The sequence below is a fragment of the Brassica rapa genome, chromosome A06 (assembly GCF_000309985.2).
Source record: "Brassica rapa cultivar Chiifu-401-42 chromosome A06, CAAS_Brap_v3.01, whole genome shotgun sequence".
Taxonomy (NCBI): Eukaryota; Viridiplantae; Streptophyta; class Magnoliopsida; order Brassicales; family Brassicaceae; genus Brassica; species Brassica rapa.
Genome location: NC_024800.2, coordinates 24,087,450 through 24,103,848, shown reverse-complemented (window position 1 = coordinate 24,103,848; position 16,399 = coordinate 24,087,450). Strand labels below are relative to the sequence as shown.

Here is a 16,399-nt window from a genome sequence, read left to right as displayed (position 1 = left end):
ATTTTGGGAAATATTTCAGGATGTGTTTGACGTAAACACTAATACTATTGTTTTCCGAAAATAGAAAATTCAGTTTTAGAAAACGAAGACTTTTTATCTGGCCATGATAAAGTCTAAATATCGTTTGTGAGATTTGCTCACATGTGTGTGTGTGTGTGTTTTAACCTGAGCTTACGTCAGAAGGCAAACTATAAAAATAGGTAAGTAATTTGCATAACGTCTATTATATGATCAAATTCTAGACCGTATCAGACAAGTAAAGACCACAATAACACAGAGGAATAAGAGAGTAGGTGAGTAGGAAATTAGGAATCAACATATGAGAACAAAGGTTAAATTAAATCAATTTTATTTTTCTAACGGTTTCAAGATTCAAGCGAGCAACTAAAATTGCATACAAGTTGAAACACTTTGATTGTGATTACAGTGAAATGTTTTCAGTGTCATTTCCAGGCACAAGAAGCGACCAAATCTCGTTGCATCCAACCAAGATACAAGGCTCCATCTCTTTCTTCCAGCCTATATTTGTCCGAATAGTTCCTAAGCAGACTTTTAATGGTGGAGTTCACAAGGGGACTCAACGGATAAGAGGTGAAACCCGCCATCTCAAACCGTGACCTCCATTTTCCTAGTAGCTCATGCCGCTCCACCCTATCAGCTCCTTCACATGCGATGATGTTCACAACGTCTCTCGCTAGACAATGCTGCTCCACGTTGATCCTCTGTTTGTGATTCCTTGGGAGAGTCACGTCAATGGACTCGAACATGGCGTCATAGTAATCCATTGTCTCCTTGAACCTCGGGAAGAAAGAAGCCGTGTTTGTGTTTGATTCTTGCTCCACTAGAGTCACTACTTTTGGAGATAAGCTCTTCACCATTCTCAGCAACCGGTCCCTGTAAAAAAATATATACTCAAAAGTCAAGAGAAAGTAAACCACACAAAAAGTAACCAGTCCAATCGACCGGATCATCCGATAGGGTATATTAAAAAAAACTTCAAAAACATATTGTACCGGTGATTCTCGGTGCTCACACTTTCGTCAGGCATATGATGAAGCACAAAGGCAAAGTTAACGGCTAGAGCTTCCCCTAGCCTGACTCCAAGGTCTTTCAGTTTGACCTCAGACGCTGACACTGACACCGAGTTGAACTCAAAGGGAACATTGAACTGTTTAGCAAGTTTAGCGAGTCTGTTCCCCACAATACTTAACCCACCTCCACGAGCATAAGCTGAAGTCGTATCATCAATACCAGTTATCCGTATCCGAGGAGGCCCACCGGGCCTAGCAGCAAAGGCCTGGATAAGAGTAACCCATTGACTCCCTTGACCTATTTGGAAATCAATAATATGAACTCTGTTGTCTTCCTTCATGGCTTCAGCAATTGCACCATTTGCTGACATGTAACCAAACTTGAAGTAAGGACACACCTCGTAGAGGATGTGCATGTAAGAGAGAAGCTCGGTGCTCGCGGGCTCAGGGAACCTGTTAAGTGATTTGTATATGGAACTACCCGATGAAGCTAACTTAGCCACTAAGCCTTCTAGTAAGTAAGCTCCTAAACGTTGGATAGGCTCACCAGAAACAGATACCATCTGTCGCAGCTTCTCCATCATCGAATGTGCCATCATAAGATCGTTTTCAGACAAAGCTTGTGCACATGAAACAAGATCAGCTCTTAGATCACGTCTAGAGATGGCCTCTAGAGTTGATCTCCAGCTATTAGTCTCTTGACACGACGTCGAATCAAAGGAGTCGTTGTAATCAAAGACCAAGGAGTCTGGCCCCATCATCACTGTCTCCAGTTCTTTTATCTTGTCGTTAAAATCGTCTGTTACACAGGAGCCGGACGTATCTTCATGTGCAGAGCTGTTAACCGTAGCGTTTGATGGAACAGCGTAAGCAGGAGAGACAAGTGATGATGATGATGATGGCTCGAGCATGCAATACCGTTTAAGGGAGTTGTGAGCCGGTATGTACCTAAGTTTCCCAACAGAGTTGGCCTCAAAAGGAGGTAAAGTGTAAGCCTCAGTCTCTTGTCTTGGATGCTTGTACATTTCTTGTCACTTGTATGATCCACACCTTAAAATGATCTGCACAACTACAAGTAGACTTGACTCATATGAAACTAGCTATCTGAAACTATCATCCAAGAAAAGCTCTAAGCTCATGTCAAGACTTAAATTGTATTTTCTCAAAAAAGAAAAAAAAAACTTAAATTGCCTAACATATGCAATTAACTGCATAATATCTGATAAACAAACCAATTATAAGAATAGCTGCAGCCACTAATGAAAACAGAGATTAAAAACTCAACAGAGAAGCAAGTATCATACCTTTTCAGTTCCGGTGACTAGGTTAATTGAACAACACACACGTTTAACCAACAGGATGAATAGAGAAAGAGAGAGGATTTAGGACCTGGTGTTACTGTAAGGGATCATATTTTAAAGTTAAAGAACTCAAGGAGTTAAAGATCGAATAGAATTGTTAGTACCCACCTGACTTTTTCTGAGATGAAAAACCTTAAAATTACGAAATTTTAAGAAAGTACCATGTGAACCAGAGCCAAGATCAAGAAGAGAGAGAGTGAGAGTTGTCGGAGACAAGGCACATGGGACTTGGTCGAATTACTTTATAACAGAAGTACCTCCCTTTACTGTTTTATGAGAAAGAGAGAGAGAGAGAGAATATAATCTCAACCAGGCGTGTTACATATGATTGTGCTACTCAAACATGTCTCGACCACCACCATAAGAGTTTTATTATTATTAACCCTCTAATTGTCGAAGATACATGTCCCTAGTCCAATATTTGTCTCAATCCAGTTTCTCAACTTTCAGTATCTCGAATCATATTATAAAGAAAAAGGTGTGAAAAGATATATATTTAGTTTTAATATAATAATAATAAATAGAGAGACAAACAAAACAAAAACAAAAATGAAGACGAGAATACCATGGAAAATCAAAGTCAGAGAAAGTTGACCGGGTAGAGAAAAGACTACAATGTTGTGATTTCATGCCACACACGACCGTAGAAAACGCAGCTATGTTGATTTTGATCGCTTTCAAGCGTTTGTAAGAAGTTTAAAGTTTTCTAATTAGTTTAGTTTGTATTTTAGGATAACATTTTGATGATAAAACCGAAGCATTTAACCAAGCGCTCGTAGCTTGGTGGTAAAGGAGGTACAGCTGTACTGCCCGCCACCCGGGTTCGAGTCTTAGCCACAACGGATTTAACATCCCTTCCGTTGGGGTGCTGGACCCCTTTCGGGGGATAGTTGGGAATGTGGCTGCCCAGATACTAGAATTATAAAAAAAAAAAAAAAAAAAAAAAAAAACCGAAGCATTCAATCAAAACCGATATACATCCATGGTCGGAAACATATTGGATTATAAGGAAAGATACAAACAAAATACTGGTGTAAAAGTGGTCAAATATAAACAGCCCGAATTGTATATTACAATTTATTATCTGAGAATTTTAATATACAATATACTTGACGCTGGAAGTAAATATACCATCCGCGGATTTTGAAACTCAGTTTATACACAAAAACTATGAAGTTATTTAGTACACTCCAAAAATCTTTGAAGAGCAATTCAATTCATTTAGGTAGAGGTTCAATTTTGATAGCACCAAGAATGTATTTAGGAGATTTTCTCAAGCACTAAGAGATTTTATGGAAATTTAATAGAATTATCAGCTTTCTTTCAGCTTTAATTTTTTTTTTTTTAGTGAATGATGTGTCATCGTGACCCCTTGCCGTTCTTTATTCTTTTCTTCTTCTTTTTTAACAACCAACCCATTATAATATGGAGACACAACGATTAACAAAATGTTGAATGAGACGTGTTTAAAGACGCATGCATGAAATCTTTTTTTTGTCGTTTATAAGCTTTACATGACGGGAAGAGAGGATCCAAGGACACCCTATGTAAATGTGTATGTGCATGGACTTGTGAACGTTCACAAGGAAAGACAATGCTAACTCTTTTTTATTTCTCTTCTTGGTTTAACTGGTTAACATTATCAGCCCATAACGAAACTACTACCTCATTCCACAAAAAAAATAGATTTTTTGTGTTTTCATACATACTAAATCACTATAATAAATGTATTTTTTCTATAATTTTTATTTTTAATAACTTTTAACTAATAACAATTCAATTAATTCAATTGTTTTTTGAAATTTACAAGTTTTTTTTATAAAAAAAACACAAATACTATATCTATGAAACAATTTCTTTTTAAAATCTATTTTAAAGGAGCGGAGGAGTGTATTTTTTTTGTGATGGAAGAGGAAATGCAGTTTATTTTTGGGATTTCTGAATAAAATATGAAATAAAAAGGGTTTTTGCATTCTATGGCTACGTTAACTTATTTTATTAGAAAAATGGCGATAGTTCTGTTCACTTTTCAATAATGACGAAACTAGGCCTATTAGTAAAAGTGATTAAATGACAAAACGCGTTCTTGGTTGTTGTAGTAGTAATAAAGTGGTCATGTGTTTACCTTCGCCTTCTCCCTTTATATAATTCAAAAACAATTTGTTTTCTTTTCTTTGATTTAAAAAAAAAAACTTTTTTTTTGATATCGACCTTACTGTTCAACTTCGGCTCCTCGCCGTCCGATTCTTTGACTCTGACCGATCAGTCAATCCGACGGCCATGGGTCTCTGTTACAGCCGGAACATCTCCTCCGTCAAAGACGACGAGATCCCCGTCGAGCAACCGTCGCAAACCCCCCGGCGCGCTTCGATCCCTCAGTCTCCCATCCCCTCCGAAGTCAACTCCTACGCCAACAGCCCGTTCCAGAGCCCCTTACCTGCGGGAGTAGCTCCGTCGCCGGCGAGAACTCCGGGACGAAAGTTCAAATGGCCGTTTCCGCCGCCGTCCCCCGCGATTACAAAGCTAGGCTTATCCATATTTTGTTTGTGTCCGGCTGATTATGGGTTGATCGGAATCGGGTCGCTAAATGGATCACGTCGGAGATGTAGATTGAGAGATCCGGGAAATTAGGATCACCAGATGGATGCTAACTATTAACTAGACGGAAACTATTTGTAGATAGCAACAAAGTGGGAAACTATATTACGCAAACGGAATACAATTTGGTTTTCCACCTTCCGGTTTAATTATGAAATACAAAACCATATTTCTTTCATTCAGAAAACAGAAAATAACATTTAAATATAATCCAAGTACAACCGGTTCCAGGTTTTTTGGGAATATGATAAGACATGGTTTAGAGGCCAAATCAGTCATTCCACCTTACTAGAGCTACAAGTTCTCCAATTATTAAAAAATAAGCTCAGTCCTGCAATTTTGAAACTTGCTATGTATATTGAGCCTAATGAGCCAAATAAAAATATATTGTTTCAAATGTATATCTAAGATTCAAATGTTTGTCTAAAATTCAATTTTTGCTATTCTGTTTGTTGTACTATTTTCTTTATTTCCCTCTTTGAAATTAATCCAGACGATTGAAAAACAAAAATCCATGCCATTTTCAACAATTTCGATCATTTCTATGCCACAAAAGTATAATCTTTAATCCACTGAATAAAATATAAAAAGGAACGGATTCAACGAGGCATTCTTTTTTTTGTTCAAACAACGAGGCATTCATGTAAGTTAAAACGAAAGGTGTTCCCCTAGTTCAAAACCCAATAGGGAACAAGCAAACTTTTGGTTTCTTTGTTTCAATACGAATACGAATGATGGTTCATGATTGTGAACACGCTCACACAATGTGAACAAGCACACACATGTGCATTAATTTTCAAAGTCGATATAGGAAAAATAAGTATGTATGTTGCACACACTTGTGACTTTACCAATAAACAAGTTCTTCTTCACGTTCTTATCAGGGAATTCTCCAATAAAAAGAGCTAGATAGTTCAGTATTAGAGTCGTACAAAAGACATAAGATAAAACTCAAGACTGTTCTTTGCACAATCAACTACTTTCTGTGTTTTCTTATAAGTCAACTAATCAACCAATAAAGAAACTACAGAACAGGAAAAAAAAACTTGAAAAAGAAAAACTTTATATCAACAAAGTGAGAAGAACACCACAAATTACGAAGAAGTATCAGTTATTAAAGTTATTAAAGTTATTAAGGCTTCAAACACTCGTATACAAAACAAAGCGAGGAATATTAGGATATGAAAACTACATATGTATTATTACTCTATATATATATATATAAGTGAAGAAGCATCAAGGATTGGATCTGAAAGGCTGCCGCTTGTTTAATATACCAATGTTTAACACCAATATGCCAATAGTTGTATTTTCATTTGATGCTACTAAAGCCTCGTATATTTTTCTGTATCCATTTGACAAAAGAAAATATAAAATACTTATTACTGCAACCGCGAAATACATGATGATGCTATTGTTTCATTGAGGCAGTTGTGGATATGTATTTTGTTAGTAAATATGGCTTTTGTAAGCTTAAGTTGACAAAAAAAAAAAAGTAACCAAAGAACACTTATATGGGCCAATATAAATGTGTAAATGTCAAAATCAAAGGTAGGCTATTATTTGTTAGTGGGCCTCTTCAGTATATTTTGGAAAGAATTAACAAAGAAAGTTGTATGCATATGTTTCTGTGGTCCACCATCTAACTTGACCCCCTTCTAACGAATCTATACTACTACAACAAAAGTACATACAAAGATATCCAAATCTTCCCATGCCTAGCTCATCTTATTTAGTATTTACAACATACTTTTAATTTGAGACTACTTTCTTTGCTTTTAGAATGTCAAGTGTTCGACAATAGTACTATGCGTATCTTCGCATTAAACCACGATGAAATTAATGAACTGAGTTTAGATTTCTTACAAAAAATATAAAAGCAGAAGAGACAAAACAGCTACACGTTGGCACTTGGCAGTATCTAAAGAGAAAAGAAACCGAGTGACAAAAAAGATCCAACGTTTACTAATAATAATCTTGTAATGAAATCATGAAATTTCGTGAACTGTAACAAATGGGAATAAATAATAATATGATAAAGAATACAATCTTGGAAACTAAAATAAATTATTAATGGCCGTTCAGGAACGTATCAGACGACGTTGACGGGTTTCCTAAGGAACATGAGCGAAGAAGGTGGCGCGCTGGGTGGCGCGCTGGGTGGCGCGTCTTCATGCCACGCGCCGACGTAAAGGCGCTCGTAGTAGTGGACACAGTAAAGGGATAATGACAGCTGAAGTTGGTCATGGCTCCAGATGATCTTGGGGAGTCGTGAGAGGACCGGGCGGATGCAGAGAAAGTAAAGACGTCTGTAGCCACCTAGAGCTGACACAACGGAGCGAAGGGGAAGTGAAGGTCGTGGTGACACCTGTCGGAAACAGAGCTCTTCCCATATTGAGTCATTACGAGCCACGGCCGACCAAAGACGGCACACGCAAGCGGCTGAGCAGAGAGAAGGACCGTCTAGTCGTCGGAGTATTTCTACGAGCACGTCTTGATGGTCGTTGATGGAGAACTCGGGAACAAGTTTCACTCGCTGCCTCTTGTTGTTATTTTTCTCGACCATTCTAATTCGTTTCTCCGACATAGTACTGGAAAGAGAGAAAGGGAGAGGCTTGTGTTGTGTTTCAAAGAGAGAAGGTCTATACAGCTGTTGAAACCACACGGGCGCATATAATATATATATGCGTAATTATGTAAAAATATTGTGCAAGTGAGAAGCAGAGAGGGAGTGATGTTTATATTCAATCTGTAAAGTAATAAAAAAATTAATGTTGGTTGAGTGGTTATTGTTGCTTTTAAAACCCTAGTCTATATCATTACTTCTCTTTTTGTTTCTTTGCTTCACTAATCTTTTTTTTGGGTCAAAACGCTTCACTAATCTTGCATATCTTTCTATTCTAGTATTGACCAATTGAGTTACCTAACACCGATACAAAACTACATTTGTTTATCCAATAATTGATCGAACATAATAGGATAGTAATACTAATAGACGTATAGTAAGTAATTCACTGTATTGGAACGATGCAAGACTTATTTGTATGTGTGTATATATATTATTTTCTTAGTGACTCTAAAGTCTCTAATGTATAATTGGTTAACATATTGTGATCAATCTTTGTCTTCTGAAAGTGAGCTATATGGAGGCCTGAAACTTCAAACCTAATCAAGATGAACTGGTAATTAATCTTGTTGTATACTGTGTAATTTTGAAGTATATTAATATGAATGAAGTATTGCCAAACGCGACTATATGCGGAAATAAAACCTACTTGTGATTTAAGAGATACTGGCGGCTAGTGGATAACGTAGAAAGTTAAAGGGCTTAAAATAGATCTTGCGTATGACTCATTTGCTTTATGAACAGTAATGTTAAGTCAAACCTCTCGCTGACTATTTCTAAGAACAACTCCAATGGTGTTACCCACCATTGGAATCCTTAACTATATTATAATATTTTTTTTTCAATAGTTAAAGACTCTTATGATAATTATAGGTCCAATGGTGTTATCCAATATGGAGTCCTTAGTATTTTTTTTTTAATCTTAGAAATTTAAAATTTAAAATTTTGAAATTAAAAATTTTCATTTATTAGAAAAGAAAATGTAAACATACAAATATTGTGAATCAAATCAAATAAGTGTTTTATATTTTTCTTAAAACTATAAGCTAAAATTAGTGTTTTTTTAAACTATAACTTTAAATTATATTTTAATTTTTATCTATAAGTAAAAGTTTTGTATATAATTTCTCATTTTGTAAATAAATTATGTTTCTTACTCGTACAACTTTTGTTATCTTCTTAGCTTGATTTTGTTATGTTCTTACTTGTACAAGTTATCTTCTTACTTGTATAACATAAAAGAGAAGAGAATGAAGAGAAACAAAATTGTAGTTAGCTAAACAGATTTAAACTTACAAGAGTAGAGAAACACAAGAACTTGAGTCTAAACTGAACTGATCATACAATTACATTGTAGCAAGGAAAACAAGAGGATAGAAGCTCTAAACAAGTCCGAGATACATAGCTAAAGAGACGCAAGCTAAAGAGACGCAAGACTACTTGACCATTCTCCTAATTCACCTGTGAGCCAGAAGCAATGTCACCTGCAGAACAAAACCAAACAAGCAAGTTAAACCAGAAGCAAAGAAAGAACAAGCAAGTTAAAGACGTCTCAAGCAAGGCAATGGAGAAGACTCACCATGCTTTCTGCTCAAGTGTTTGCTCAGTAGTTCAGAACACTCTTTACTTTCCGGACATACACACAACAATGGAGTAGTTTTCCCATCTCCAACCAGATTGAACACAAATAAGTTTCATATGTCTCATTTGTTATCACGACAGAACTTTCCCCAGCCTCTTGTGATGTAATACATGCCGCCTGATTTGCTAAATCGCAAACTCGCAGTCCATGAATTTTCCTCTTTGTTCACTAGTATCATCTTTTGGCATTGTTTGTTCAAAGCAGTAGAACTCGTAGCTCGCTTAGGAAGATACTGCAAACACAGAATATGGTTTATACGTATGAAAATTGACTAACTAAATATGGTTTATACGTATGAAAATTGACTCACAAGTTTGTCTGCTTTTAGATTTGAAACAGTGACCTCAGCAAAAAAAACAGTAGTCGAATGAGAAAGAAGACATTGCTAGTGTTCCTCCTGAAATAAAAGAAACAAGTTTCGACGTCAAAACATCTCACAACAGGTAGGACCAAAACGATGAACTTTGATTGAAACTTACTAATCTCATTGTCATCAGCATCGCCCGCGTCGGCTTCTTCCTTGATGATGTGAGGATGTGTATACTGAATCTCACAACAGCTAGGACCAAAAGGAGTGACATAAAACACCATGTCTCCTTCGTGTTTGAAGATGACAAGGTCACCGATTCGAAGGTCATGTGCTGTGGTGAAATCTTTCCAACCTCCGGTGAGTGTTCTGCCTTCTTGTATCACTTCCCAAGTTTGATCTGAAGCGTCCGATCTTAGTTTCCATGTTTTCTGGTTCGTCTTCCCTTCTATGTGCTTTAAGAAGAAGGCAAGTGATATTGTCTGTAAGAAAATGCAAAGTTAATCAAACAAGAAATACATCTAATCAAGAAACGAATGTAAACAAATAGAGAGAGTGAGGTTCTTACGACGCCACTATGGAAACCAGGAAGCAGAGGCTTAAAGAAATGAGGTTCATGTGGATTCGCCATCTGCAAACAAGTAACGAATGTAAACAATATCAACAAAGCAGACGAAAACCCCAATTCGATTTTAAACCCAAAATCTATTTGATCCCCACAATCGAATCCATAAACACTGATGAAAGTGACATGCATCAACTCCAAATGCAAAAATAAAGAACTAAATAGTCTGGGAGAACCCGAAATCGATGAAGCTAATGATCTTTTTCGAACCAATTAATACAAACTCAAAAAGCCCCAACTCCTTTTTGAAATCCTAATTTCAACATGCAAACTAATATATATCGATGAATCTACATCAGAAGGGTGCGATTTACCTTGTTCAGCCGACGGAGACAAATCGCCGTCTTTCGCCGCGGGAATAACCGTCTGTCGTCGCGGATTCGCCTTCGCTTTGTCGAGAGAGCAATCGCCTTTCTTCGTCGGGACTCTTTTTTTTTTCTGCTTCGGTCGAGAATGACCAATGTTTTACGCGTAACCAAACCGAAAACCCTTCCATCCATTCAAAACACGCCACGTACCCTAAGGATCAAGTCCTAAAAATCCTTAATAACGTATCAATCCTTACTCCTATAAACCAAACAACTATTATTATAATCCTCCTAACCTATGATTAAACGCTAAGGACCCTGCATGTACCTCCGCTGCGGGTGCTCTAACCAACCAATTATACCCACAACAAAATATGAAAATAGTTATACTCGGAGAATATTTGTTTCTTTTTTTTTTCTATGCCCTCGTCTGTCAATAAGATTTTGTCAACACGACGAACCACTTACCGCTTGGCATAATGAGATGGAACTTGGGAGTTTACCTCAAACCGTTACTCTACTCTACATTGGCGAAGAAAAAAATTATAAATCTATACGCAGTTTCAAGTATCTTGTTGTTTTATATACAAATATTATATGAGTTTACTATATGAACAGAGGTGCATGTTATTGTTATTTGGCTTATATCTTCTTCTTTTTAACAAATTTGGCTTATATCTATTGATAAAAAAATTAGCTATTCGTTTTTAAGGTATACAAATACTGAGGGTCCATAAAAATCATCTTAGATATTAATTCCTTTTTCTTTTAAAACTGTACATAACAAAAAAAAACTAGACAAATTGCCATTCAAACTTGTTTTCAAGAAGAAACTAAAATCTTTTTGACAAAAAGAAAAAAGAAACTAAAACCTACAACAACTCCTAATAATTAAAACTAAAAACCAAAAACTAAATTCCAAAAACAAATAATTCACGAAAACTATATATTGCCATTCAAGCCAGAGTTTTTTCTCTTGACATTTTCCCAAATTGTTTTAACTTTTTTCCCTTACGTGAAAATTGCATTCAACTACGTTCGTGATCACTACTAAACTGAATATTTCACCCCTATAACAATAATGCCTACGAAAATCAAACCATGGCGTTAGTCTATTTTAGAGATTATATCTCACTACTGCAGAGTCTTCACGCGCATTTATACTAGCTTTTGATTAACACTAGTCTATACCTTTTTTTTTTTTGAGAAAGGGCTAGTCTATGCTTCTTCCTTTTTTTGTGAAACACCAATCTATAGTTGATATTGATGTTTAATATGAATAAGGAAATAATTAAAAAAAAGTTGAATTGAGAGTAATTACGGATATTTGTAGATGTATACCTAGTGTATGCATGTGAACATCTATATTGAGAAATAAGATTTGTAACTTGTGAATGCCTGAATGGGAATCGAGGTGAAATGAGGAGGGTCCAAGGACAAGAATCCACGAGAGAGAACTGCAAATCCGATGCTCTTCCAATTTCGTTTTAAAATATTCATATTTCTCCTATTTGTACATTTTTAAAATTATGTATATACACCAAGACATGAATATACATAACTTCCTCAGTTTTTGGCTCTGTTAGTTTTTTTTTTTTGAAAGTTTACAAATGTACATATACATATTCATATTTAGGCATTGGCATATTTATCTGAAACTGAAGAACCAAACCGAACCAAAAAATAAAATTCGGTTCAAGTTTGGATCCTATCAATTATCCGAACGGTATATCTTTAGAATCGAAAAACTAAAATTAAACTAGAACCGAACGAGAAACGAATGGTACCTAAATTTTTATAATATAATTTATATACTTACAAATATTAATTATATTTAATTTTAAAATAATCAAATAATTTAAAATTTAATTTTAAAATAATCAAATAATTTCAAAATATTAATCATAAACTGAAATATCCAAAAAGGAATAACCATAATATTTTTTTATCCGAAATATTCAAATTTATCCTAGTTATTCAAGTTTTTATCTGAAATCCCAAATTTTTTTAATTTTCTATTCTGAACTAACCGAAAAATCGCAACTAAACCATTATATAATGAAATCGAAAATTTTATCGGATATTAGCCGGTTTCTAATTTTGTTAGCCGAACCGAACTAGAAACCAAAATAAAAAAAAAACTGAATTTTTTAAATACTCAAAACAATCTAAATCTTTAGAACTAATAAAAGAACCAAAACGAGAACTGAATATACAAGGCTATTCATATGTGTCTTGGTGTATATATTTGTTACAGTTTTATCTTCTCGAGGTAGAAAGAGGCGTTGTTGTTCCTTCTTCTTGTTGTTTTTATACTTGTATTTTTTATTTTTGAGTTCTTCCATATGTCTTCTTCACATTCTCGTCTTTCTTGTTTCAGGACCGTTGTACTGTTATCTTACACAGGTATATCCATGCATGTTACGTATATGTTATTAACAACACATTTCAAAATTAACTTATATTTTGGTGATTATGTAAAAGGTGCATGCAGTTGTCATTTTCATATCTTACATTATAGAAAATTATTGGATTTGATTATGTCACGAGAAGTGATTTTTCTTAATTTAGTTTTTTTTTCAGCTATCATATCACTAAACCAAGTTCTGATTCGATGAAAAGTTTTTTCCATGAGCACCTCCATGACTCCATCATATTGTGTATATATAATCTATATGGGAGAATAATATTCCTCTCTTCTAAGCGTCTTTTACTAATGATTTTGTATTAGTTGAATAGCGTGAACTTTTGTTTCAATAAGTTGATTGTTGTCAACAAACGCAAATTAACTTCGAAAAAAAAAGAATTTAAAGAGCAAAATGATTAATCGAGACAAATATCCTTTTAAAGTTTGTATATTAATTATGTCATTGATCATATACAATATTTTAGATTTATATTACCTCAAAATCTGATACTTTTTTCCTTTTAAGACTTTTTTAATCTTACTAAAAATACTAAAAATGTTTGTAGCAGGTTTCATAATCCTAATATACATACAACACCTTCAAATATCGATCTTCATCACGATTTAAATTTTCTTTTGCCTACTGATGCACAGAGATTTCAATTTCAGAATCAATATTTCTAATTTGCATTTTAAGTTTTTTTCCCCCAATATATTTGTTATGTACCCAAAACCTTCATGTCCGAAAGTTTCTAAAGTTTATTGATAAACTTTAGAATTCTAAAAATGCATACATGATACATTGTCTCATAAAAACGAATTATATATATACACAACAAGTTCTAAAACGCATATATGTGTATCCTTTTCAACAAAGAATAGCCGTACACTATCATCCAAATGAAAAGACTGCCACCCAAACAGAAAATAAAAATACCATGAAAAAATAAGGAAAAAAAATGAAAAAAAAATCAATATGCATCTATCAAACATACAGCATGTCTTTTTGGCGTTGGAATTTCGCCAAAAATAGCAAATCTAAAATTTGTTCCAATATTCAGCTGTCCTAGCCTCCACATATGATATATACCATTACTGTGTGTGTAGATAACTAGATATACGTATAATATACCCATAATCAAAAATGAATTCACTTCATCACGATGGGATTTTGTTTAATTGTCTTGTAAGGGGGCTTTGTTTGTTAAGCTCGATCATTTGGTCTGTTGACTATCTGTTATGTTGATCTTCTTAATTATCACAAACTTTTGTTTCCTAATATTATAGAAATGTTGAATACAGGAAATAACAAAAACATAATCATGAAATATCAACATATCATATAATTGAGAGGTTTGATGTTCTTTCATTTAGTTTTTTTTCAGATATTTACTTATTACTCTTTCAACGACTAGCGTTTGTACTTTGTAAAAAGTTTGACATGTGCACCATCATCTAATTGGTCAACCTTATATAATTATCGTATCGCTCAGATTTATTAATAAAACGTCCTGGAAAAAGGGAATATAATCAACATTTTATTATATAGCTGTATGAAAATAACACTAACGTCTCTCGGTTGCGGCCGTATTCTGGCAGATCTCCCAACAAATTCATCAAAACAAAATTGTTTCTATACTAAACGATAAATCTCATTTTATGTTGTTTCATCAAAACTGCATAGTTATACAAACAACTCGATGTTGTTGGCGATAAAGTTTATGTTCCATGTAGCTTTGTGACATGGGGGTGCCAAACTCATGAAATTTTTTATCTCTAGATGAATGACCTCATATGCCAGCCTCATCTGAGAAACCCCTCCAATGAACATGCATACAAGCCGCTAGGACTTTGTCATGAAGCTCGTAAATGATTGAAATACTCGAAAAGATTTCACTTTTCATAAAGATTACTATTAAAATCCTCAGACAATATTTATTAAATTTTCACTTTCACATATATATTATCAACAACATGTTATAGATATATAAATAGAAACTACGATCTCATATAAACAAATTAACTAGAAAGAAAGCAATTTTTGACAAAAGAAAAAACAAAAAGTAGTAGTTGACAAAATAAAAAAGGGCAATATGGAAATACTGTCAGTTTTAGGAACTGGTATCCAATGTCTAATTAGAGTTCTGAATCAACTAGGTAGGCTTTCTGATATGTCTATTGTAGTATAATAAGAAGTTACTAAGATCGAGGGTAAGCACAGAACACAAGGCAAAGATTAGGTCAACCCTAACGATAAAACAATTAAAGAAAAAACGCGAAGAAAAGACAGATGACACTCCTCCGTCAAATATTTGATAAGTTAATATGCAGCTCATGTACCTTATTTTAAATGAATACAAGTATCAATTAAAAACAATGGTTAAGAAGGTTTTGGTGATGATCAAAAGAGTAAAGAAGTTTAAGGATGGTTAAAGATATAAAAGCTCAAGTACAAATGATAAAGAAACCAACGAAGAAAAAGGGTGAACATAAACATCCCAATAAATTGGGAGATCAAAACTATGCTGGAAGCTTATCCCGGTGGTTTGCCACTAGATGATTTTCCTTTGAGTTCTTTATAAACAATGTTGAAAGTGTGCCAACTTTAAAAAAAAATGATGCACTTGTTGTAAAAAAGCTATTTTCTTTTGAATAAATTTAACATATATTCAAAACAAAAAAAAAAACATCCCAATAAACAAACAAACAATCACTCTCACTGCCATATCCTTCAGCTTTCAGCTATACTGTATTACACTGTTACGCACATATATATGTGTTTTCGGAACCATTCTTGTATTTTTACCATATTTTTATGTTTCAGTATATATTTAGAAAATTGTCCCGGCCGTTTAAAGTTCATCTAATTTTCTTTTTTTTTCTTTAGAAAACATATGTGTAAATTAGTATAGCTAAATGCTAAGGTTTATTGGTATGGAAAAATTATACCAGTTGTTAAATTAATGGGAACTAGATGTTGACCCGCACAACCACGCGGGTTTTTTAATATTACAATATTTTAGATTATGCAATAAAATATATCAATAAATTAATATAATTTGTTGTTATATATTATCTAATTTTATAATAATATTTGTGTGACGTATAATATTACTATTATAAAATTTATAAATTTTGTATTTTTATAAGAAAATTTATTTTGAAAACATTATTATGTAAAAATACTGATTTGCATAATTTTTTTTATTTCTAAATTTGAAACAAATGTGAAAATTAAATTAAGTTGAACCTACATAATAGAGGATTTGGTATATAGTTAGTAATTAAACCAATTTAGTATAGTTGTTTAAATAATAAACCGAATTGCTTTTTAACTCATGGGAGTATACAGACGTTAATAACAGTAGAGTAAAGTCTTACATATACGATATAAATAAAGATCAAATGTCTCATCTATGAAAGAAAGTGTAAATTAGTTAGTTAAATATGGTAAAAACATATAAAGGTGTAACTTTTAACTTAAGTGGTCTAAA

At 33.9% G+C, this 16,399-nt stretch overlaps 3 protein-coding genes across 7 annotated transcripts; all 3 read right to left on the bottom strand.

Moving 5' to 3' along the window:
- Positions 1-320: 320 nt before the first annotated feature.
- On the bottom strand, positions 321-3,309 carry LOC103874930 (scarecrow-like transcription factor PAT1). Of its 5 annotated transcripts, none has more exons than XM_033273779.1 (4): positions 2,501-3,309; positions 2,336-2,429; positions 1,014-2,092; positions 321-894 (listed from the first exon to the last, which is right to left on the bottom strand). In XM_033273779.1, exons 3-4 carry the CDS (start codon positions 2,054-2,056, stop codon positions 444-446), a joined length of 1,494 nt encoding a protein of 497 aa, XP_033129670.1. In that variant the 5' UTR covers positions 2,057-2,092; positions 2,336-2,429; positions 2,501-3,309; the 3' UTR covers positions 321-443. The 5 variants fall into 5 exon arrangements, with proteins under 5 accessions (XP_033129670.1, XP_033129669.1, XP_033129671.1 ...); XM_033273778.1 differs by having other exon boundaries at positions 1,014-2,100; positions 2,554-3,309; XM_033273780.1 differs by having other exon boundaries at positions 2,554-3,309.
- A 3,515-nt stretch (positions 3,310-6,824) lies between these two features.
- LOC103874932 (F-box protein SNE) lies at positions 6,825-9,834 on the bottom strand. Its single transcript, XM_009153369.3, has one exon. It carries the CDS (start codon positions 7,575-7,577, stop codon positions 7,083-7,085), a length of 495 nt encoding a protein of 164 aa, XP_009151617.1. The 5' UTR covers positions 7,578-9,834; the 3' UTR covers positions 6,825-7,082.
- LOC103875037 (B3 domain-containing protein REM9) lies at positions 9,069-10,196 on the bottom strand. Its single transcript, XM_033273572.1, has 5 exons — positions 10,134-10,196; positions 9,697-10,047; positions 9,397-9,490; positions 9,196-9,282; positions 9,069-9,100 (listed from the first exon to the last, which is right to left on the bottom strand). Exons 1-5 carry the CDS (start codon positions 10,194-10,196, stop codon positions 9,069-9,071), a joined length of 627 nt encoding a protein of 208 aa, XP_033129463.1.
- Between the last annotated feature and the right edge of the window lie 6,203 nt (positions 10,197-16,399).